Source organism: Pelodiscus sinensis, chromosome 16 (assembly GCF_049634645.1).
Source record: "Pelodiscus sinensis isolate JC-2024 chromosome 16, ASM4963464v1, whole genome shotgun sequence".
NCBI lineage: Eukaryota > Metazoa > Chordata > Testudines > Trionychidae > Pelodiscus > Pelodiscus sinensis.
The window spans coordinates 14,961,755-14,984,614 of NC_134726.1; the positions used below are offsets into that span (position 1 = coordinate 14,961,755).

The 22,860-nt window shown below is 43.2% G+C and overlaps 1 protein-coding gene across 3 annotated transcripts in view; it reads right to left on the bottom strand.

Moving 5' to 3' along the window:
- The window catches only part of ZC3H7A (zinc finger CCCH-type containing 7A), a 67,988-nt gene that overhangs the window by 18,318 nt on the left and 26,810 nt on the right, over nucleotides 1-22,860 (bottom strand). For 2 of the 3 annotated variants that reach the window (XM_075899323.1, XM_075899324.1), the window contains exons 8-16: nucleotides 22,518-22,551; nucleotides 21,577-21,857; nucleotides 12,690-12,897; nucleotides 10,824-10,891; nucleotides 9,189-9,381; nucleotides 7,360-7,521; nucleotides 4,275-4,471; nucleotides 3,927-4,021; nucleotides 1,025-1,206 (exon numbers count right to left, since the gene is read on the bottom strand). In XM_075899323.1, coding sequence (XP_075755438.1) covers nucleotides 1,025-1,206; nucleotides 3,927-4,021; nucleotides 4,275-4,471; nucleotides 7,360-7,521; nucleotides 9,189-9,381; nucleotides 10,824-10,891; nucleotides 12,690-12,897; nucleotides 21,577-21,857; nucleotides 22,518-22,551 — 1,420 coding nt within the window. The remainder of the gene's footprint in view (nucleotides 1-1,024; nucleotides 1,207-3,926; nucleotides 4,022-4,274; nucleotides 4,472-7,359; nucleotides 7,522-9,188; nucleotides 9,382-10,823; nucleotides 10,892-12,689; nucleotides 12,898-21,576; nucleotides 21,858-22,517; nucleotides 22,552-22,860) is intronic. The other variant, XM_075899325.1, reaches the window with a different exon arrangement.

The following is a 22,860-nucleotide window of genomic DNA, read 5'->3' on the forward strand; positions in this document are numbered from 1 at the left end:
CAGGCCTTCTTACCATTTAGAAGGAATTCTTGAACAGACAGTCACACGGGATTCTCTAAAATATATACAGGTTGTACCTCCCTTAACCAGGACTCCCTAGTCCAGCAACATCTGTGGTGTCTACGGACCGCGGATGTTCCTGGACCACAGAGCCCAGGAAGAGGGAGGTCTGGCTACAGGGCAGGAGCACTCTAAAGGGAGCCAGCGACTCAGCAGGGAGAGGGAGAGGGAGAGCGCGTGCGCGGTTTGGGGGGGGGGGGCGGGAGGGGAGAGGGGGGGGGTGCAGCATGGTGGAGAGTTATGGCCCCAGCGGAGCTCCTTGGCCCCAGTGGCTGGGGAGCTCTAGCCTGGCCATGGTGGTGGGCCTTCAGCCCCAGCCAGGGAGCTCTGGCCCTGGCCGCAAAGCGGCAACCGCAATCTGGCTCCAGCGGCTGGGAAACTCCAGCCCCAACTCCAGTGGCAGCCAGGGAGCTCCAGCCCTGTCCCTGCACTGTGGCTTCAGAGCCAAGTGGCTGTGGAGTTCTGCCCCAGTTGCAAAGCCAGGCAGCTGCGCACTTCTACCCTGGCTGCGGAACTCTGGCCATGGCGCTCCAGCCCTGGCAGCAGCGGGGCCAGGGAGAGAGCCAGGCAGCAGCAGGGGCAGACTGGAGCCCTAATCAGGTGGCAAAGTGGCCATGAGGAGGAGGAACCTTCCCTGGTCTGGCAAATCCCCTCATTTGGGGCCAGTCGAGTTCCCAGGATGCCAGAATAGCAAGGTCCAACCTGTAGTAGATACTTAGTCCTCCCATGAATGCAGGACACTTCTATGGGTCAGAAATTATTTGCTTTTAGATAAAGCTGAAGTTTTCTAATTGTATAGGTCTAGCAATCTTACTCAAAACCAATTTGCTAGCAGGTAAACTGACCAATGTTTACTAGATATACAGAAAACTACAGAAGGATGTAAGCAGAAGACACTCACTAATGCGTCAATTAATTGTATTTCTTTTATCTTTTTGTGGGTAGGTAGTATTTAAAAACATACCTGTCTCATTCTGCATTATCCAGACTTTCAGCTCTATAAGACTGTGTGCATAAAAACACTCATCTTCTCTTAAACAACCATAACGCACCTCATGTCTGCACAGATCAAGCTGACACTGAACATGAAAAGAACGGATCTTGGAATACTTTACTGTAGTTTCTCTCAAAATGTGGACGAGGCACCTGTTTTTGAAAAGAAATTGGTATTTTAAACAGTCTGACTTTCTTTGTGCATATGGAAAACGTGACTATTCTTTCCGCTTCATATTTTATTTTAATTCTGTGTCCTGCAGAGCGACACGATGACATCATCGCTACTCTGCATCACCTCACATCCCAGCCTGAACAAAGTCCCCAGAAGGGGAAGTTGACCCCTCATAGGATTGCCCCTGCAGAAGAACCAGGGGGTGGTGGCAGTGTCTCCTCACTGAGGTCCAGGGCCCCAATGCTCTGGGACCCGCCTGGCTAGCACTCTAGCCTTGAACCCTGCCCCCTGAAAGTTTACACAGCCAGCACTGGATTCCTGCGGGGGAGGAGAAAGCTCCAAGATTCCATGGTGGATTTGGCTTGTGGGGAAGCGCAAGTGCTGCTGTGGGGACAGGAAGAGCAGTGCGCGTGCTTCCCCACGAGCCAAATCCACCATGGAATCTCAGGGCTCTCTCCTCTCCGCCCCTCCCCTACAGGAATCCAGTGCTAGCACTATAATCTTGCGGGGGTCGAGGTTCAAGGCTGGAGTTTGGTGGCCCAAACGCAGGCCAGGCCAAGGCAGCAGTTCCCTGCTGCGTCCCAGAGTAATGGAACCCCAGAGGCAGTGAAGAGCCACTGCCACCATCCCCTGGCTCAGCCCCGGCCCTCTTCCAGTGGCCAGAGGAGGGCCAAGAGACTGGGGCTGTGACTGGGAAAAGGGGGGGCCGCCGATAGGCCAGGGCTGTGACTGGAGGGGGTGGTGCGGGGACAGGAGAGCCAAGAGACCAGAGCTAACAGGGTCCTAGCACCTGGGGAGGGGCGGGGAGAGCCAAGAGGCCAGAGCTGGCTGTGTCCAGAGCGGCGGGCTGAGAGGCCATGAACGGCATGATCCCAGCAGTCCCCTGCAAGAGGCCAGGACTGATCAGAGGGTGGAGGGGAGCCGGGCCTGCCTACCCCCAGAGATAGGGGTTTTGGCAAGCATAGCAAAGGCACTGCCCCTTAGTAGCTCTTTAAAACAGTTTTTATATACTGGTAGGCAGACTAATCCTATATCACTATTGTTCATGTAATATTTACAAGCAAATTCTCTGTGCAACTGAGGTATTGCCACTTAAGGAATTATTAAAACTTTGGAAGCCTGTGGGTTAGCATGCACCATAAATTAGTACATTTGAGCTTTAAAATAACGAATATGCAGTATTCAGAGCCCTTGGTGCTCCTGGATTCTACTCTCTTGGAATTACATGGACTTCCATTCTCCTTCCTCTGAGGTATGTGTACACACAACTCCTGAAGAAGTCAGCGAAAAGATTATGTACAGCCAAGAACAGCATTTGTTAAGAACAGATTTTTAAGGCCAGAAGATACCACAATGGTCATCTAATCCAACTTCCTGCATAAAATATAGGTCACTGGATTTTACTCCAGTAACCCCTGTATCAAGCAGAAACTACGTTGGGCTTGTCTACAGAGAGCACAATAGGGGTAATAATTTCTAAAGCACACCAGCATGTCCGCATAGACTAAAAGTTCCCTGGTGTGCCTTTAACATAGTACTATTTCAAAGCTGTTGATACGCACTCCAGAGAACTTTTAGTTCATGCCAGCAGGATCTACACAGACACATCAATGCACTTTAGTAACCACATTTTTGCTTGTTGAAGGCTTTAAAGGCATGCCTACAAGTGATGAAGCAATCACTTTACTAAGAAAGCTGTTCCGATGGTTATTCATACTCCAGTAGCTCCTTGAATCTCCCATTTACAGACCACTGTCTTAGGTACTACAAGCACAAAATGCTCTCAATAAGCTTATCTGGCACTTCATTTGCCCCTCCATCCACTGTCATGCTGCTCCTGCCCTTTACCTTGGAGCTGCCCTGCCCCAGGAGCCTCCTGCTTGCTGTGCAGGGTGTGGGAGGGAGAAGAGAGGCCACTGATGTCAGGGTATCCCCTCTGCCCCCACTCCTGTACCCCATCTCCACACAGAGGGAATGGGATGGAGGAAGCTTGGCAATAAAAATCGCTGGCGCGCGCGCGCGCACACACACACACACACACACACACACACACACACACACACACACACAGAGTGTGTGTGTGTGTGTGTGTGTGTGTGTGTGTGTGTGTGTGTGTGTGTGTGTGTGTGTGTGTGTGTGTGTGTGTCTGTCAGTCACTCACTCACAAACACACAGGGCACGTCTAAACTACTTTTTTTTTCCCAAAAAAGGATATGCAAATTCCAAACTCTCTTTTGAAAGTGAATGTAGTCTGGATGCGGGGGTTTTTCAAGAAAAGCCCCCTTTCGAAAAAAACCGCATAAACCTCATTTCTTAAGGAACAGCAGAGCCAGGGCAGGAGTAAGCCTGCCTTAACCTCACTGCTCCACCACCTGGAAGCAGTCTTAGTTAAAGGGTGCCCAGCCAGAGCCTGCCTCCTGAACGCTTGTCCCAGCCCTGAACCTCCTCCTGCACCCAACCTCCTGCTCCAAATGTGAGGTAAAATAACTATTTCTGTTCTCGTTTCATTTAAAATTAAGATGGTTAAAAGCAGGACTTTTCTTCTGCGTAGTAAAGATTCAAAGCTGTATTTCATCATCACTCAGATGTAAACTTTTGGGAAAAAATGTTTTGTTCAGAGTTACAAACAACCTCCGTGACTCGGAGACATCCCTGTACTTTTAATGTTAAACTTATATTGAGAATATTTCAGACATACTTGTTATCTTCGAAGTCATGCATGGCAGGGTGAGAACAAGAAGAATTATCCTTGTTCCTTTTGCTTATTATTCTAGGTTTGTGATCAAAGCATTTCTGAAATAAAAAAACAAAGGATTAAAGAAAAGTTGAATGTTTCATGTGTGACAACACTGTAAAAAACAAAATCTTACTAGACACAGAGGCTGTGCAAACTATTATTCAATACGCATCTCCATGCTTACAAGTTAGTCATGAACCAAATCATTTCATAAGCAGTTTACTTACTATCTAGCAACGCTGTCAAATGAAAACTGTTTAAATTATTTCATATCTTTAAAAAAGCAGCGAAATGTCTTTAAAGAAGCACCTCACAAAGAAACATAAATAATCCATGGTGTTCTTGAAGGAGCTGGGATACAGTGAAGTTGACTTTTCCATTTCCTCCAAAGAGAGCTTCTCGATTAAAGGCTCCCTTGCGCTCTAGAGTCCACACATCTATCTCCTCCTGGCAATATGCAAATGTGCAGTGGCCAGGATACCTACATTCCTCTTCAGCAGCAACATCTAAAATGACATTAAATAAAAGTTCAATCTGACCTAGCTTTTACACAGACACATTTATCATTATTAGATCTCTGCATTTCAGGAAGTCAAGAGCCACTTCTATTGTAAATTAATCTACGCTTCCCATCTTACTCCTTTCTGCAAAACTTCACCTCACTTTTAAAGTGTGTGTTTGGGTGGGGAGGGTGGAGAGAGAGAAGAATGTTGTCCACATCTAAGACACTTGGCTAGAAGGCCGGGCCCAGCGGGTAGTGATCAATGGCTCGATGTCAGGATGGCGGTCGGTTTCTAGCGGAGTGCCCCAAGGTTCGGTTCTAGGACCAGTTTTGTTCAATATCTTTATTAATGACCTGGATGAAGGGATGGATTGCACCCTCAGCAAGTTTGCGGATGACACTAAGCTACGGGGAGAGGTAGATACGCTTGAGGGCAGAGATAGGGTCCAGAGTGACTTAGACAAATTGGAGGATTGGGCCACAAGAAATCTGATACGGTTCCACAAGGACAAGTGCAGAGTCCTGCACTTGGGACGGAAGAATCCCAAGCATTGTTACAGGCTGGGGACCAACCAGCTAAGTAGTATTTCTGCAGAAAAGGACCTGGGGGTTACAGTGGATGAGAAGCTGGATATGAGTCAACAGTGTGCCCTTGTAGCCAAGAAGGCTAACGGCATATTAGGTTGCATTAAGAGGAGCATTGCCAGCAGATCCAGAGATGTCATTATTCCCCTTTATTCGGTTCTGGTGAGGCCACATCTAGAGTATTGTGTCCAGTTCTGGGCCCCCCACTACAAAAAGGATGTGGATGCATTGGAGAGGGTCCAGCGGAGGGCAACCAAAATGATTAGGGGGCTGGAGCATATGAGGAGAGGCTGAGGGAGTTGGGTCTGTTTAGTCTGCAGAAGCAAAGAGTGAGGGGGGATTTGATAGCAGCCTTCAACTTCCTGAAGGGAGGTTCCAAAGAGGATGGAGAAAGGCTGTTCTCAGTAGTGACAGATGGCAGAACAAGGAGCAATGGTCTCAAGTTGTGGTAGGAGAGATCCAGGTTGGATATTAGGAAAAACTTTTTCACTGGGAGGGAAGCACTGGAATGGGTTACCTAGGGAAATAGTGGAGTCTCCATTCCTAGAAGTGATTAAGTCTCGGCTTGACAAATCCCTGGCCGGGTTGATTTAGTTGGGATTGGTCCTGCCTAGAGCAGAGGGCTGGACTTGATGACCTTGTGAGATCTCTTCCAGCTCTATGGTTCTATGATTCTATGACACCTGGACTTTATGACAGGGGGTAGTTGGTCAGAAACTGCAGCAAAAAGTGGGTAGTGGTCAGCTTTGTGGTGCTGACTGAATCCCAGGGAACGTAAGGGGGGAGATAACTTTAAAACACGCAAACCCTGGACATGGGAAGCCCTTTCTTCACCCATTAGGCAAGGCAGCAGCCACCTTCCCTCTCCTAGAGATGGGTTAGGATCTGCTGTAACCATTGTGCTACTCGCTTCTTTTTAGGAGGAGGACTTAGGGACGGAGGAAGGAATTTTTCCTTCACCACCTACTGGCTTCAGTGGAGTGAGAGGTTTCCCCTCCACCCCCCGTCTCTCCCACAGTGGATGTCAGGGTGATACTTTTCTGATGAGGAGAAAAAGGTAGTTAGGCTATATGCAACTCATTTTTAAGTGTGGGGTGGATGTCCAGTGCAGATACTCCATAGGGAAGACATTCAGGTTATGTCTAGACTACATCCCTCTTTCGAAAGAGGGATGTGAATTAGACACCTCAAAATTGCAAATGAAGCTGAGATTTGAATTTCCCGCACTTCATTTGCACAATCGCATCATGGAGTTTTTGAAAAATGCTATTTCGAAAGTGAAACCGTAGTCTAGACGCAATTCTTTCAAAAATAAAAGCCATTTTTGAAAGATCCTGTACTCCTCTAAAAATGAGGTTTACAGGAACTTTCGAAAAAGGCTTTTCTTTTCGAAAGAACCGCGTCTAGACCGCGGTTTCACTTTTGAAATAGCATTTTTTGAAAGAACACAGTGACGTTATTATGTAAATGAAGCGCAGGGAATTCAAATCTCAGCTTCATTTGCAATTTTGAGGTGTCTAATTTACATCATTCTTTCGAAAGAGGGATGTAGTTTAGATGTACCCTAAGTGACCACATACATTGCCTGATAAGGGACTTAAAAGGAGAGGCTGGTTAAAGGAATAGAATGCGACTCCTATGACTGGTCTGGCAGGGAACCAATCCCACTTTCCTATAGCCCACCTTAACTAATCTACAAGCAGGTGTCAATGGGAAGGTCCAAGCCATAGGTTGACTGGGGAACCTAGACGGAAATGGGAGAAAGTTGGGGGGAAGCCCTGGATAGTTATTTGGATAAACATGGGAATTGTCTGAGCTATACACTTATCTGCAGGGTAGTCCTAGACACTGAATAATAAAATTGCAGCCCAATTAAATCCATGTCAGGAGTCTCCTGTTCTCCTTTCAGTACAGCTGACATTTAGAACCCTCAGAAGATGTGGAGTGTCCATTAGAACTTGCGTACCCCAATTATCCTTCCAGCTGCCCATCTGTATTTCAAGCCAAAAAACCCAGAAAAATAGTATTTCCACAGATACCTGCTCTCTTCTATCACTGATATTATACACAGCTAGAGTTATAAGCAGAGGTTCATACCATCAATCTATGAAGCAATGTTCACTTTTATGTTGTGTCCAAAACCTCCAAGTCACTGGGTTATTAGTAACTTCTTGGAAATAGCCCAGTAAGTGTTCATGTTTTAAAAATAAACAATTATAATTAGGAGGAAGAATATGCTCTAACTAATATTAGTTTTCATGATAGGGTTTCGGTTAAAACTATGCAACTTCCCAATTTTAAACATACCTTTACATATATAATATGGTCCCACATATTGAGTCTTTGTTGGTCTTGGGCGTATTTTTTTCCATGATTTATCTTCAGAATTTTTTATTTTACCAATGAAGATATCCTTTTTACACTTATGCTCTAAATTGGGGTGATAAGTGAAATCCAATAACTTAGGCCCTGAAATAATAGAAAAGTTGCTTATTATTTATATAAGTAGCTGTGAATTTATATTCAGGTATACGTTCCAATATGAAATGCATGAACAGATTTAACAATTCTTACTTGCACCAATAAATCTGAAGAGACAAAATAATCTCAAATAAAGAGGGTGGAAAGGAAGAGTAGAAGGAACCCGCAAATACTTACAAACTCAAGAAAAATAGGTCATTCAAGAAGATTTTACAATCTTCCTCTGCTTCTGCATTGGAACCACCAGCTTTATTTTTATTTTTTTGGAAACTGGCCCCAATGGGTGCATTTTCATAAATTTGGTTGGGACCTTTAATTTTTCATCTCTAATATTAAGATCATTGAGATCCATGCAACTAAAATCCCATACTCAGTCAACTAAATATTTTTTTTTTTATTAAACTTGAACTTTCAAAGATATAACACAAGTGAAGTCAACTTTTGCATTCTGTAACAATACAATGCCAGCCCTATGGTCTAGTTGCTTATGGTTTTAGCTGGGTTCAAAACTACATCTATTTTTTCTTCCAAAGCCATAAATACTAAGAATGCATGTACAGCAGAGAGCAGATTGTCAAGTTTCCAATGCTGAGTGAATAAAGGAGTTACAATAACCTACTAAGAATAGAGTTTGGTGCATTCCTGTCTGGTCCTCTCTGAATAAAAAGTTCATGGTGGAACGGTGTGGTTTCAGAAATGAGTAAGGAAAGCATGGATGCAAAGAAACAAGGGAAGAAACTGATGCTTTGTTAAAGGTCAACATATCCTGAAGTTCATCCTTTAGGCATTTTCTAACTGCTGCTTTTTATTAAATACCATGTATAAGTGACATTTCAAAATCACCTTGTTGAGCCTCCTTACAAGATATCAGAAGTCATTTTAAACTAAACTACAGATCAGTAAATTACGAACAAAAAACATTACCTAGATATGCCACTGCAATTTTAAGAATATTAAATATATTTTATTGCTCCAATTATATTCCAGAATATTTATATTAAACCTGAAGAATAGTGTTTGATTTTAATATCAGTCTTGATGAAAAAAAGGTTGCTTCTAAAATACAGCTGTGTAACAGCAATAGCTCAAGTCTCAAAGATTAGTTGACCAAACAGCCCAAAATAGGTTAAGACCCTCGTGTCAATAAAGTGAAGTTAATAATTATTGCTAAAGTTTGGTAGTATCACAATAATGATTTAGAATTAGTTTGAAAGAATAAAACAGATGGGATGTGAAGGTTACCAGGCACTTTGAATTGCAGTTCAATTCCCCATGACCAATCAGAGTGTCTATTGCAAGTTTTTAAGTCTTGAGCAAAGGAGTCATTCTTCAGAGTACCCTGAGGTTTGGGAGGAAAGTGAATACAGAATGTGAATGACTTCACACAGTAAGCCTTCAGATTGGAGAAAGCATGTAGTGACTGAGGATAATTTTAGAAATTAAGACCCCATTAGGGCAAGAACACCAAATCAAGGAAAGATAGAAAAATGGCGCAATATTTTTTGAGACTCAATATGCAGATCCATATTCTCTTTGTTAATGACACACAAGCCAGAACTCAGCACTTCTAGAAACCAGTAATATTTTAATTTACAACACTGATACAGTAACAATGTATTTAACTGTTTATCAAACTTATTTCCTGTACATCCTACCTGTTTTGATGAAACATAATTGGCAGGCCTGTCTTAGTTCATGTGTACCTTCCAATGGGTTTCTTGCAACAAGTGATGAAGACACAGATACATTAGCAGGTCCACTGCTAAAAACATGTGAAAAGTCATTCCTAGTTTGACCTGCAATTCCCACGTAGTCCTCAGTTCCAAACAAAGTATTGGGGCCATTTATCTGCAAGAGCAGGGGGGGCGGGGGGGGGGGGGGGAAAAGAGGAGAATTACTGTAATTTAGCAAATATAACCCACAGGTTATATTAATTTTCACAAACCCCACACACACACACCCCCGTGGGGTATACTCGGGTACGGGGTATACAGAATTCTTTTTACTCACCTGGTGGTGAATCGCTTCTTCCTGTGGCTGCGCAATCGCCAGCCTCCGGGCAGGGGAGCACTCACTCCCCAGTTCCTGCACAGCCACAGGAAGGGGCAGGGGAACACTCATCCCCCAGTTCCTGGCCGCCAGCCTCTAGCCTCTGAGCGGGGAAGCGCTCACCCCCCGGTTCCTGCGCAGCCACAGGAAGGGGTGGGGGATCTCTCATCCCCCTGCTCCTTCCTGCAGCTGTGCAGGAATCAGGAGGTGAGCACTCCCCTGCCTGGAGACTGGTGGGTCCTACTCCCCCTGCCCCTTTCTGCGCCTGCAGAGGAACCTGTGCAATGAGCGCTCCCTGGCCCGGAGGCTGGCGGCTGCGCTGGAACCTGGGGCGGTGACTGGCTAATTCCTCTCCCCCCCCTCACCTCCATATACATATACCCCCAGCAAATATACCCCCGGCACAGAAAAGTCTTGTATACCCCGCGGGTTATAGTCGTGCACGGGGTATACAATATTTTTACTCAAATAGAAAAAGCAGCAGGGTATATTCGCTAAATTACGGTAACTTGATCTATCAACATCATTTAAATATCTCCATAACTAGAACTTACGGAAAGTCTTCCTCAAAAGATCAGAGTCTTCAAATAGGGTTTAATTGTCAGTCTATCTGCATATCCATACAGGACAATAAGGGAGGTAAGAAGCCTACATCCCCTTTACAGGCTACATGCATTGCCAAATCCCACAATGAGACTGTGAGAAATGCAGTTAGTTGCTGGTGGGCCAAGTATGCAAATCACTAGTCCCACCTATAGATCAGCCACTACTGAGTAGGCATTTGGGAAAGACAAGATATATGATGCAGGTACAATAGAGATCAGATTGAGTCTTCATCACAATATGGTTACTGCCCTGTTTGTGGACCACTACAGTATCATAATGTCTCTTATCCTAGCTGGACTGCATACAAAAAGTTTTGTTGTGGACTAGGGATGTAAGCGACTAGTCGACTATCAAATAAGCTTCCATGCTGCAAAAAAGTTTACCAAATTCAAAAACTGGCTAGGACAGTAGTAAATACAATTTCCCCTGGAGTTTCAGAAACTGGGGGTTTTGTTTTATTTTCTGTCTTAGAATGACGCTGTTTACTATTCCCCACTCCAGTTTGTACATTTTCATGGTAGATGAAGTTATCTGTGCATTTTTTTAATTAATTAAAAAAAAACCAGAAATTTCCTTCAGTTCTTACGACATGTAAAATGTTAATCCACATGAAAGAAAATGTGAAAGATACTCACAAGTAAAAGAGAGGAATTATTGCTGTTAAGTGTTGGTTTTCCATCTCTAGAAACTGAACTGGACAAATCTGGACAGTGATTAAGAAACAATTTTTCAGTTATTTCCCCTCCCAGCACATTTTATTCAGGTAAGAATATGCACTTGCTATATAGGTGACAGGGAACAATGTCTTTTCCCACTACATGCAAGTGCCTTGTGGTCTCTGGGACAGAAAAACAACGTAAATTATGTTGAGTTAGTCAGCCAATGGATTACCTTCAATAGCAGCCTCACAGAACATGTGTTGAGGCAGCCATTGTAAGTACAGACTGAAGAGAGAGGTCCAGAAAATAAAAAAAGTGGGCAAACAGGCAACTAGTCACTGTCAAATCCCTGTTTGTAGACATGGTAAGGGAAGAGAACCTACCAAAATTTTGCAATAGCCAGTCTACTACCAAGTACAAATTATATAATTGTCTGATAGAGAGTATTTTTAAACTGTAGTTTATTGCATATTTCCTATTTATTTAGCATCTCAGTATTCACCATTAATTATACCTATTTAATTAAGTGTTAAGCAATTTTTTTTAAAAAAAGGTCTTAGATTTTTTTTAAGTGTGTACTCTCCATGGTATAATCCTTTTAGAACCTTGGAATTAAAAAAAAAAAAAAAAAAAAAAAAGCCTGATTTATTTACTCCCATTTCATTCAGGCACATAATAAATCCCCAATCCCACTCAGTAAAATTAATTTCCCTCAGGTTAATTTATGTTATATGCCCAGCATCAAAACAACTTTAGGAAAACCTAATAGTTAATGCAGCTCCAACAGAGGTGCCTAGAACATGTTTATGTAGATATCACACGAACAGATGCTTTAAATTTAATTCTTGGTGACGGTTTATACAGTAGACTTCCAATAATCTGGCACCTTTGGGACCTAGGTGGTGCCAGATTATCGGATATGCCAGACTATCAGGAAGTACTATAAAGGGTCATACTCCCAATCCAATCCTCCTCCCCCCACTCTAACCTAATTCTTGGGTCCCAGAGCCACCGCTACAGCTGCGCATCTCCCTCCAGGTGCTGGGACATGTGCACTGAGCGGCCAGCTTTGAGCATGAGCTGGCTGGGATGCTGTGCGCAACCCAATCTCCCCTCCCCCTCCCTCCCCTTTCCCAGAGCCAATCACCTCCCCTCCCTGCTGTACCCCAATCCCCCTCCCTGCAACCTTATGCTCGGATCCCAGAACCAGAGCCACTGCGCCGCATCTGGGACTCCATGTGCCCCCCCCTTCCCACTCCCTCCCCTTCTCCCCCCCCAATCCCCTTCCACTTCTCCAGAGCCAGGCATCTTTCCCCCCCCCCGCCAATCTTATGTCCGGGCCCCGAAGCAGCTGCCTGCACTCAGCAGCCGGCTGCTAGCATGTGCAGGCTGGGATGCTGTGTGCAACCCGGCATACATGTGCAAGGTATGACGCAGTATGCTGGGGGCCATGAGCGGAACGGCGTGGGCCGTGAGCACGTATGCGGCTCACAGCTGCCCGGCCGTGAGAGTGGCTGACCTGAGCGGTTCTGGGTTCCATCCCGGTTCCGTCAGTAGCCACAATTTTTTCCAATCAGGAGCCTCAGGTTGGCCACCCCTGCACTAGGCTCTTGCCATTTTGATATCGGCCTATCGGGAGTGCGAGACAATTGGATGCCACGCTATTGGAGTTTTACTGTACTGACTATTAAAAACACAGGCAAGTCGAACTGCCTGAACATTTCACCACAAACCATTTTTTGTTTAAATTAACTGATGAGAAGTCAGCTGTTATATACAGACTTCTCCCACTCTCTATTAAAGTAAGATTAAACAGGGTATAACTTCAGACTCATTCCTTACCTCTTTTTGAGTCACTGACTGAAAAGGTATTTAAAGAGGAACAAAAATTCTCCAAAGAAGAAGCCAGAGGCTGTGAATACATTTCTGAAAATGAGGATGCTGGAACAAATCCTGCGCCAACTGGTAAAGTTCCTAACAAAGTTGTGGAAAATGCTATATTAGGAGCTACACTAGCTGATGGAATGGATCCTCTGACAACTGCAGTTTGCTGGGGGGGAAAAAAAAAGAAATATTTTTACAAAATATTCAGGAAAAAAATTCCAAAAGATGACACGGTCTGCTACAGCATAGTTTTTAGTAATTGCTTTGTTTTTGTATCAAAACCTCTCTCTACACAGTTCAAATGAAGAATATCTTGAACTTCAGTCTGAATTACAGGCAGTCCCCGGGTTATGTACAAGATAGGGACTGCAGTTTTGTTCTTAAGTTGAATCTGTATGTAAGTTGGAACTGGCGTCAGCCGCTGCTGAAACTGATCAGTTTCAACCGCAGCTGAATCTGGACACCAGTTCTGACTTACATACAGATTCAACTTAAGAAACCCAGGCGTCCCCAAGTCAGCTGCTGCTGAAACTGATCAGCGGCTGATTCCAAGAAGCCTGGAGCAGAGCAACTCTGCCTCGGGCTTCCTGTAGTCAGCCGCTGGTCAGTTTCAGCAGCAGCTGACTTGGGGACGCCTGAGGCAGAGTAGCTGGGGTGCTGCTGGGTTGCTCCAGTAGCGCAGCTCCTCAGCGCTACTGGAGCAACCCAGCAGCACCCCAGCTGCTCTGCCCCAGGCGTCCTGATTCAACCAGCAGCGCCCCAGCTACTCTACCACAGGCGTCCCCCTGGTCTGCTGGAGACCAGCAGACCAGGGAGACGGGGAACAAAGCCGCGGAACACGCCGGCAGCGGGACAGCCGCGGTGCGTCTGGGCTGTCCGCTGCCCGCGTGCTCCCCGGCTTTGCTTCCCGTCTCCCTGGTCTCCCTGCCCGTCTCTCCAGCAGACCAGGGAGACGGGCAGCAAACCCCGTTCGTAACTGCGGATCAGACATAACTCGGATCCGCGTAACTCGGGGACTGCCTGTACACTGAAGAGACTTACCCCATGTTTAAACGTTATATAAAGTGATGAATAGTTCCGTTAACTTAACAGAAGTTACCACAATATATAAAGTTAAGTACAGGTTTAAAACCTTTGTAGGATAAGACCCCGAGAGTTTATTTTCTGAATACATTTAAATACACAGACAAGAGGCAGCAGAAACTAGAGCTCCCCTCCCCCAAAAATCTAGTGGAATTTTAAGTCATCTCTCTCTAACATTGTATTTGTACTGTAAGTATATTTGAATAATCACACTTTTCAAAAGAGAAGGTTATTCAATTGGTGCAGTAACTGGAGTTTTGAGATGGTTGTCCCTGTGGGTGCTCCACATTAGATATCTTGGTGTCTTGTGCTTGTGATTTGTAGCAGCAGTACTTCTTTGTGTTCCTGCGAGCAGCTATTCAGCACAGGCTGCCAACCATTCCTTCTCTAGCCCAGATTCTGAAGCTAAGGGGAGGGAGTGAGCTTGGGTTGTGGAGCACCCAGAGAGACAACCATTTCAAACAATCAATCTCAATTACTGCACCAGGTGAATAATCTTTGAGGAATAACCCTGTGAGTGTTTCATGTTAGATAACTATGGAACAGTACCGCTGTATGGAAAGGAGGGGCTTTGGACCTTGTTGCATAGTACAATGTATGGAATGCCCAAACAGTATCTACCAAAAGATGTTGTTCTAGTGCATAACATTTGGTAAATGTATGGGACAGAAGCTCATGTAGCTGCTGTGCAAAGATCTGCAATGGGAACATTGTTGAGGAAGACCAGAAATGTAGATACAGCTCTCGTCCAGTGAGTGCAGCCAGTGGGAGGAGTTGGAATATTGCACTGGTCACAACAGAGATGAATATATTGCAAAATTCACTTAGTCTCTAATCAGAGATGGTTTCAACCTTTGGATTGTTTGGCAATTGACAGGAAAAAGCAATATTTTCTAAAGATCTGTTCTTTCCAGGTAAAATAGGAGAGCTCTGTGGCTATTGAGTATGGATGAAAGAAGCCCTGGCATCAATGTTGGGTTTCAGGAAAATAACAAGCTTAATTCAGGTGAAGGAAGAGACAACTTCTGGTAGAAATTTTGAATAGGGTCTTAGAGTGACCTTATCTTTCTGAAATGTTGTATAGGGAAAGTCTGCCATTAGGGTGGCTAGTTCACCTACTCTCCTGGAGGTAGTGATTGCAGTAAGGAAGAAGACTTGCATGGAGAGCTGTAGTAATGAGCAGACTGCCATGGATTCAATAATTTCCCCTTGAGTATGTGGTGCATGATGTTAAAGTTCCATACTGGCACAGGTTGTTTCATAGGAAGGGGAAGATATTATTTGCTCCCTTTAAGAATCATTTGGTGGTTGGATTTTAGTAAAAATAAGCTAAGTTCAGAAGCTAAAATAAGAAAACAACAAGTTAAAAATTACTTAGACAAGTTAAAGGTATTCAAATCACCAGGGCCTGATTAAATGAATCCTATATTATTTTAAAAGAGTTGATTGAGATGTAGGAGCCATTAGTTATCTTTGTAAAGTTGTGGAAGATGGCAGAGATTCCAGAAGACTGGAAAAGGGCAAATATAGTACCCATCTACAAAAAGTGAAATAAAAACGACCCAGGAAACTACAGAACAGTTTACTTAACTTCTGTGCCATGAAAGATAGCTGAGCAAATAATTAAAAACTCAATTTGCAAACATCTAGAAGATAATGAAGTGTTAAATAATAGTCATTGTGGATTTGTAAAGAACAAGTCACGTCAAACCACCATGATAACTTTGATAGGATAACAAGCCTGTTTATTAGAGGAAAGTGGTAGATGTGATACACCTTGACTTCAGTAAGGCATTTGATACAGTCTCATATGACCGTCTCATTAATACAACCTAGATGGAGCTACTAGAAGATGTATATATAACTGGTTGGATAACCATTCCCAGAGAGTAGTTATCATCATCATGCTAGATGGACATAACTGAAGTTCCACAGGGATCAATTTTGGGAGTGGTTCTGTTTAATATCTTCATCAATGATTTAGATAATAGCACAGAGTGCACTTACAAAGTCTCTGGATGATACTAAGCTGGAAGGGCTTGCAAGTGCTTTGGAGAATAGGGTTATCATTCAAAATAACTGGAGAAATGGTCTGAGAGAAATAGGATGAAATTCAGCAAGGACAAATGCAAAGTACTACACTTAGGAGGAACAAACAGCTTCTCACATACAAAATGTGAAATGACCATCTAGGAAGTAGTCCTGCAGAAAAGAATGTAGGGGTAATAGAGGACCATGAACTTAATATGAGTCAACAGTGAGACACTATAGCAAAAAAAAAAAAACACCACACAAACACACACACGGAAACATAATTCTGGGATGCATTAACAGGAGTGCTGTAGTAATTCTTCCACTCTACTTCACACTGATTAGGCCTCAATTGAAGTACTGTGTCCAGTTCTGGGATCCACATTTCAGGAAAGATGTTGACAAATTGGAGAAGGACCAGAGAAGAGCAACAAAGGTCTAGATAAAAGGTCTAGAAAAACATGACTTATGAGGGAAGACTTAAAAGGGGAGGGAGGGTTGCTTTGTTTGGAGAGAAGACAAAGGGGACGTGATAGCTTTCAAGTACCTAAAAGGTTGTTACATGGAAAAGGGAATAAAATTATTCTCTCTAACCTCTGATGATAGGACAAGAAGCAAGGGTTTAAATTGCAGTAAGGGAGGTTTAGGGTGGACATAAAGAAAAGCTTCTTTACTGTCAGGGTCATTAAACAATGGAATAAATTGCCCAGGAAGGTTGCGAATTTCCATCATTGGAGATTTTTAAGAGCAGGTTAGACAAATATCTGTCAGAGATGGTCTAGATGGTGCCTGGTTCTACCATGGACTTGATGATCTCTTGAGGTTCCCTCCAGTTCTAGGATTCTATGGATGTGCAGATAGTATTTCTGTCCAGGTTGTGAATTGTTGAAATTATGACTACATGCACCTTGATGGAACCATTGGCAAGGTCTAGTATGTAGTCCAGAATTCTGGGCAGAGGTGCCGAATGGAATGATAGGCATTTTTCCCCCAAACCTTGTGCATAACTAAAAGCCACTTCTGATTATAAGCTTTGCATGTGCTAGGCTTGAGACTATTGACAAGGATCATTTTGACCACCTCAGAGTAATCCTGATCAAGCGGTATTAGCCAAGAAGCCGCCACACCATAAACTGGAGAACTGCAATGGGTATATGGAGGACCCATCCTGGGTCAAAAGATGAGGAATTTTTGGAAGAGGCAGTGGGGGTGCCATTGCCATTTGAGCAAGTTAAGGAAACATTTATCTCAACTATCAATATAACCCGGACCCTATCTTGTTTGTATATATTTGTAGCACATGACTCATTAGTGGAATGGCGGGGGAAGCACAAACATGAGAGGTAAGTCCATTTGATAAGGAGGGCATCCCCCAGTAGAAATGCCATAGTCTCACTTGAGCACAGTACTTGAGACACGTGGAACTGCAAGCTGCCACAAATAGGTCTATAAGTGGATATCCCCAATGTTGAAATATGGTGGTGAGTATGTAAGAATCCATCACTCATTCATGGGTTTGTTACAGGTTGGACCTCTCTGGTCTGGCATCATCAGGACCTGATTGGTCCCAAACAAGTGAATTTGCCAGACCAGGGGAGATCTCCTGCCACTGGCCCCCAAGTCCGTCACCCGCTAATGGCAGTTAGCCAGGTGAAGCTGCGGGGCTCTGGACCCAGCCCCGCACTTCTAGGGGCTGCTAGAGGACTTTGGATCTGGTCCCCAGCTGCTCCCAATTGGGCTGCCGACTCCGATGTCCCACCCGGCTGGCCCGCCTGCCCTTAGGCTCCCGTGCGCTCTGCTCCAGGAGCATCTGTGGTGATGTAATAAAAAAACATGCATTCTGAAGGTCACGGCACGATAGCTTTTTGTAACTCTCAAGTAATCATTTCTACGGTTACCATTTTGAAACATGATTTTCGTATGAAATTGTTGAACTGGGGCAAGTCCAGGATAGGTCTCCATTTTCTGCTCTTTTTTGATAGCACAAATTAGTGGGAATAAAACTCTGTTCCCTTGTGAGCAAATGGCACTTTTCACTTCTCTCAAATACAGATTTCCTGTTGTAGCAGGGCCTCCTGGGAGGGATCCCTGCAGAGGGACAGGGATGGGGACGGGGGGTAGAAGGACATTAAATGGGCTAGAGTAACCATTGCAGACTATTTCCAGTACCAGCTTGTCTGATGTAATGTTTTGCCAGAAAGGATAGTGAGAGGCAAGCCATGTGTCTGTGCATTGTCTGGCATTCTAGAGAAGGGACAGATGTCAAACCCTTGATCAGTGTTTCAAAATGAATGCCATGACATAAATGGCTGAGACGCTGGGGGCTTACCTTGTATTTGCCTGCTTGTGCCATTGGTCAGAAACACATTGGAATTGTGAGTATGTTGACAGACAGAAGCGTTGCATATGAAGTGACCCTGTTTTTTCAGGGTATACAGCGAAGCATCTGTGTTCTCTACAGTTTCTGGCACAAAAAGGCAGATCCCCATCTGTATTCAGTAGTACTTTAAGAAATCCCAAGAGACGCCAAGAAATGCAACACATAACCAGCATCGCTTAACTATCTGCCTGCTGTGTCACCAAAGTCAAGGGATGCCTGTAGTGCTGTCCTAGCTCTGAGGGAGCCTTCCATGATGTTTGCTTTGTATTGTTTGTACACTTCATCTGGTAATTATTCAATAAAGAGTTTCAGTCAAACAAGTTGTACGTGTAATTTTCCAGGAGCATGCAGTAGTTGGCAATGCAAAACTGTAGGTAAGCTGATGAATAAGATTTCTGTCCAAACATATCCAGTCTTTTCCTGCCCTTATCAGATGGGGTAGTTTGAACTGGATAGGTTTTCCAACTGTAACGTACTCCCTCCATCACTAAGGAGTTTGGAGTTGTGTGCGTATGAAAAAAAATTCTGCACCTTTAGCAAGCACATCATATTTCTTATCTGCTCATTTGGAAGAAGGCAGAAAGGTGGCTGGCATATGCCATATTATTTTTACAGGTTTCATAATATCAGGGTTAATTGGTAGGCCAATCTTGGCTGACGAGGATATCGGCAGTATGTCCATCAGTTGATGCTGAGGTCTCTGGTAATTCCACCATAGACATGTCCAGAGAAATCGACACTCTCTTAAAGAGATCTTGAAATGACTTTAAATTCTCCCCAGCAGTTAGTGGTGGAGGCATGACTGTCTCATGAGATGAAGAGAAGAGGATGAAATGAGCGTGTGTAGCACATAAGAACAGCCATACTGGGTCAGACCAAAAGTTCCATGTAATCCAGTATCCTGTCTTCCAATAATGGCCAATGCCAGTTGTCCCAGATGGAATGACCAGAACAGGTAATCAAGTGATCCCTCCCCTTTCACCCATTCCCAGCCTCTGACAAACAGAGGCTAGGGACACCATTCCTGATCATGCTGGCCAATAGCCATTGATAGACCTATCCTCGATGAATTTATCTAGTTTTTTTTTAACCCTGTTAGAAGTCCTGATCTTCACAACAACCTTTGGCAACGAGTTCCACAGGTCGACTGTGCACGGTATGAAAAAAAAAAAATCTCCCCTTTGTTTGTTTTAAACCTGCTACCTATTCATTTGGTGACGACTAGTTTGTGAGTATTGAGAACAAGTAAATAACTTTTCCTTATTTACTTTCTCCACACTAGTCATGATAGACCTCTGTCATATCCCCCCTTAGTATACTATTTTCTAAGATGAAAAGTCCCAGTTTTTTTAATCTCTCCTTTCTGCAAGTTCCTCCGACTTGGCATGCTCCGGTAGCAATGGTGGTTGTTGCTGATGTTTCTGTAGGGAGGAATGACGAGAGGCATCCACAATCACAGCCTTCTCTTCATCACCAGAAAAAAGTAGTGTGGAGCTCACTGGAGTCACTATCTAACCTGGATCTGGTTGGATTGAGGTACCGGACCCAGGACACCAAAAAGCAGAGTTCCAGGTACCGAGGAAGAGCTAGGTCTGTCTGACTGTTAAGTGCCTGCAGTACTGTGAAGCTCAGCATTGGTCTGTACTAGAACAAACTGTGCTGGGATCATGCCAGGCTGTGTTTGGACAACAGGTGACACCTGAATGATGGAGACTGTCACCACTTTTTTCAGTACTGCAGAAGACGAGCAAGAGGATGTTTTCTTAGCTCATGGGCCCAAGTTAGGGCCTGACTGTACTGTTGCCTTTGCCCCTTGGGACATCTCCATAACAGACATACCCATCACTTTTTGGTCCAAGATGGTCAGTGCCATCAGTACCAGGCAGATGTTTTCAGTGGAGATAGAAAGACAAACCCAAAAAGATACTAAGTTAATTATTGCAGTCTGTGTTTGGTTGCCTTTTTGGGAACAGGGTCCTTCAGCAAAAGTAGAAGGGATCCCTAGTCTGAGGCTGCTGACAGAAAACGCTGGCAAGTGAAGACCTTATCTCAGGGTCCAAAGATGGTCTGAGTGATTGCTCTGTAAGAAAAAAGCATGAATCAGAAGTCTCTGGCTGACAACTTTTCGTAGTGCAGAAATTTCTGTGGGGTATGTGTTTCATCCAAACAGTGGATATATTAGGCATAACCATCTGATATTGGAATTGATAGCCTACAAGTGAGGCAACATTTGAATCCATGGGAAAGGAAAATTTTGTCTGGGTCCAGTTCTGTGCCAAAGGGGTGGGAATGGGAATGGAGACAAAAATAATTTTTTTTGAGAGAGAGAATTAAAAAAGGAGAGAAATAACAAGTATGAAGGTTTAAATAAAAAGGGGGAAACTTATATAATCAGTTGTGAACAGTAGGCACGAGTTGCTGTGCATTCTGACCTAAGCCTAATGCAGTAGAGAAGGAAGGAACTGGAGAAATGGTTGGTAACGCACATCAGTTAACTGTTTACAGTTAACCATGTATGTGCCGCCATCCAAATATTCCTGCTACAAATCTCCAACTAAATACAAGGCACTAAGACAGCTAATATGGAGCACTCACAGGGACACCCCTTGAAGAAAAACTGACCTATTCTCAGTTGTATCCACTAAACCTGCATGACGAATCTATTTACTACTGCCTTATTAGTAAATTATACTAATAGTATAATTTGGATTATGTTTGTGCTATTTTAAAGGGAACTATTATTCACTTTTACAATCTGTTTGAGAACTGACATATTTCCGTACTCCTGAATTTTAAAAAATTCTTGCTTTGTCAATAATAGTGCTATATACTGAAGTTAACACATGAACATACCGTTGTTGGGGGTTTTTTTTGTTTGTTTTTTTACACACAGGGAGGTATTGGGTTTCTTCCCCCTCCCACCCACCAAGCCACTCAAGTGGACACCAGAGAATAACCAATTTTATGGAAAGACTGCATATTTTTGTCAGCAGTTCAGCACTTCACTTTTTAATTATTTTAGCAGTGTCAGATATACTCCATCTGATCCTAGTGACCTATTATTCAATATCTCTATCTATTCCACCCTTTACACAATTCTATTTCTAATACTGATATATCTTTATTACCTGATAAGAACTGATCTGTTAATGCTGTCACTATTCTAAGAAGAAACTGAAAACATGACATTTCTAGGAAGTTCATATTAAAAAGATAGAGTGGCATTTGATAGACTAGGTATTACTACAGATAGCACACTTAATTATAAGCCTGTTTACTAAAAAAACCCTCCCAAAAACAATTTCTTTTTTAAATGATTGCTTTCCAGAAGGAAAAAAAACAAAAGTTTACCATTACATTTTCATCCGAGTCAGGTACAGAATCAAGTAATTCATCAAGTTCTTCTCCAATACTAATATCATCTCCATCTCCACTATCTACACATGCTTCTGTTACAGAGAAAGTAATGTTTCCATTTGCCAGTACTGAAGAAGGCAGGGATTTCTTTTCCACTTGAAGAGGCATGACAGAAGATATGGCCTGCACAGATACAGAGGCCAAATCACTCGACACGTCCAGGGCAAAGTTTGAGGAAACAGTAGAAAGGATCTCTTGTTTCTCTTCTGATAAATCTGAAATGGGAAATTTCAGAAAAACAAAATTTCTAGTCATTGTTGTGAAAAAAACAATTTTCACCACTTTTAATATGGAAAAAAAATATTTTGTCTTAAAGAAATTTAATTTTAGAATAGAAAGAGATACTGAAGAAAAGCATACCAACCATTCGTATTCATTAATTCACTTCAGAAAAAATATGCAGATGTGTATATTGGAGTGTTTGCATATTCTGATATACCTAGTGAACAGGCACAGTAAGAAACTTGTAGCTTAAGTTATCACATACTATGCTTTATTCTGCCTCCCGACAGCCACAACTATTTATTTCTAGTTACAGAAGTTATATCAGAATGCCACAACATCAAAAGAGGCGGCAACAATAATAGCCAGGAGACAGTTTGCACAGCCACCTTAACCTGTATTCTCTTATGCACGCACGCTTCATCCAAATCCCTCAAAACCCCACACATCTGTCACACCATCTTATTAAGTTTACTTTGCTGGCAAAATAAAAAAACTATTCTAGTAAGAAGTCATATGTGAAGTTATTTCTTGGACTGACTTGAAACTTTTTCAATCTGCTTAATTCATGATTCAGATAAGAGAATCATTATAGTTACAAACACATTGGCTCTGCACTATATAGCTAGCTCCTTCCATGAAGGCAGACTCACCAGATTCAATATCCTCCACAGAAGAATCTGAATTCTGTAAATAAGTAAAATATCAATCAATCAACTTGAAGAGTAACAGCACCCTTCAAGCATGCATTTAAAGTTGGTCTTATCAATCCAAGTTTGACTTAAAATTTAGTTTCTGTAAAATCTGAGAATTCAGAAGATTGACACACAAAAAATGGCTTTTCAAACAGTATGTGAAACAATCATTGCAACCCTAAGAAACTGAAACGAACAGTGAGACTAATTTAATAGAATTTCATTTCCTAAAATAAGCTTCTTCATTTACTGTTTGGTGTAAATAAACTGCTTTAAAGTATTCGTATTTACTCAGGCAATG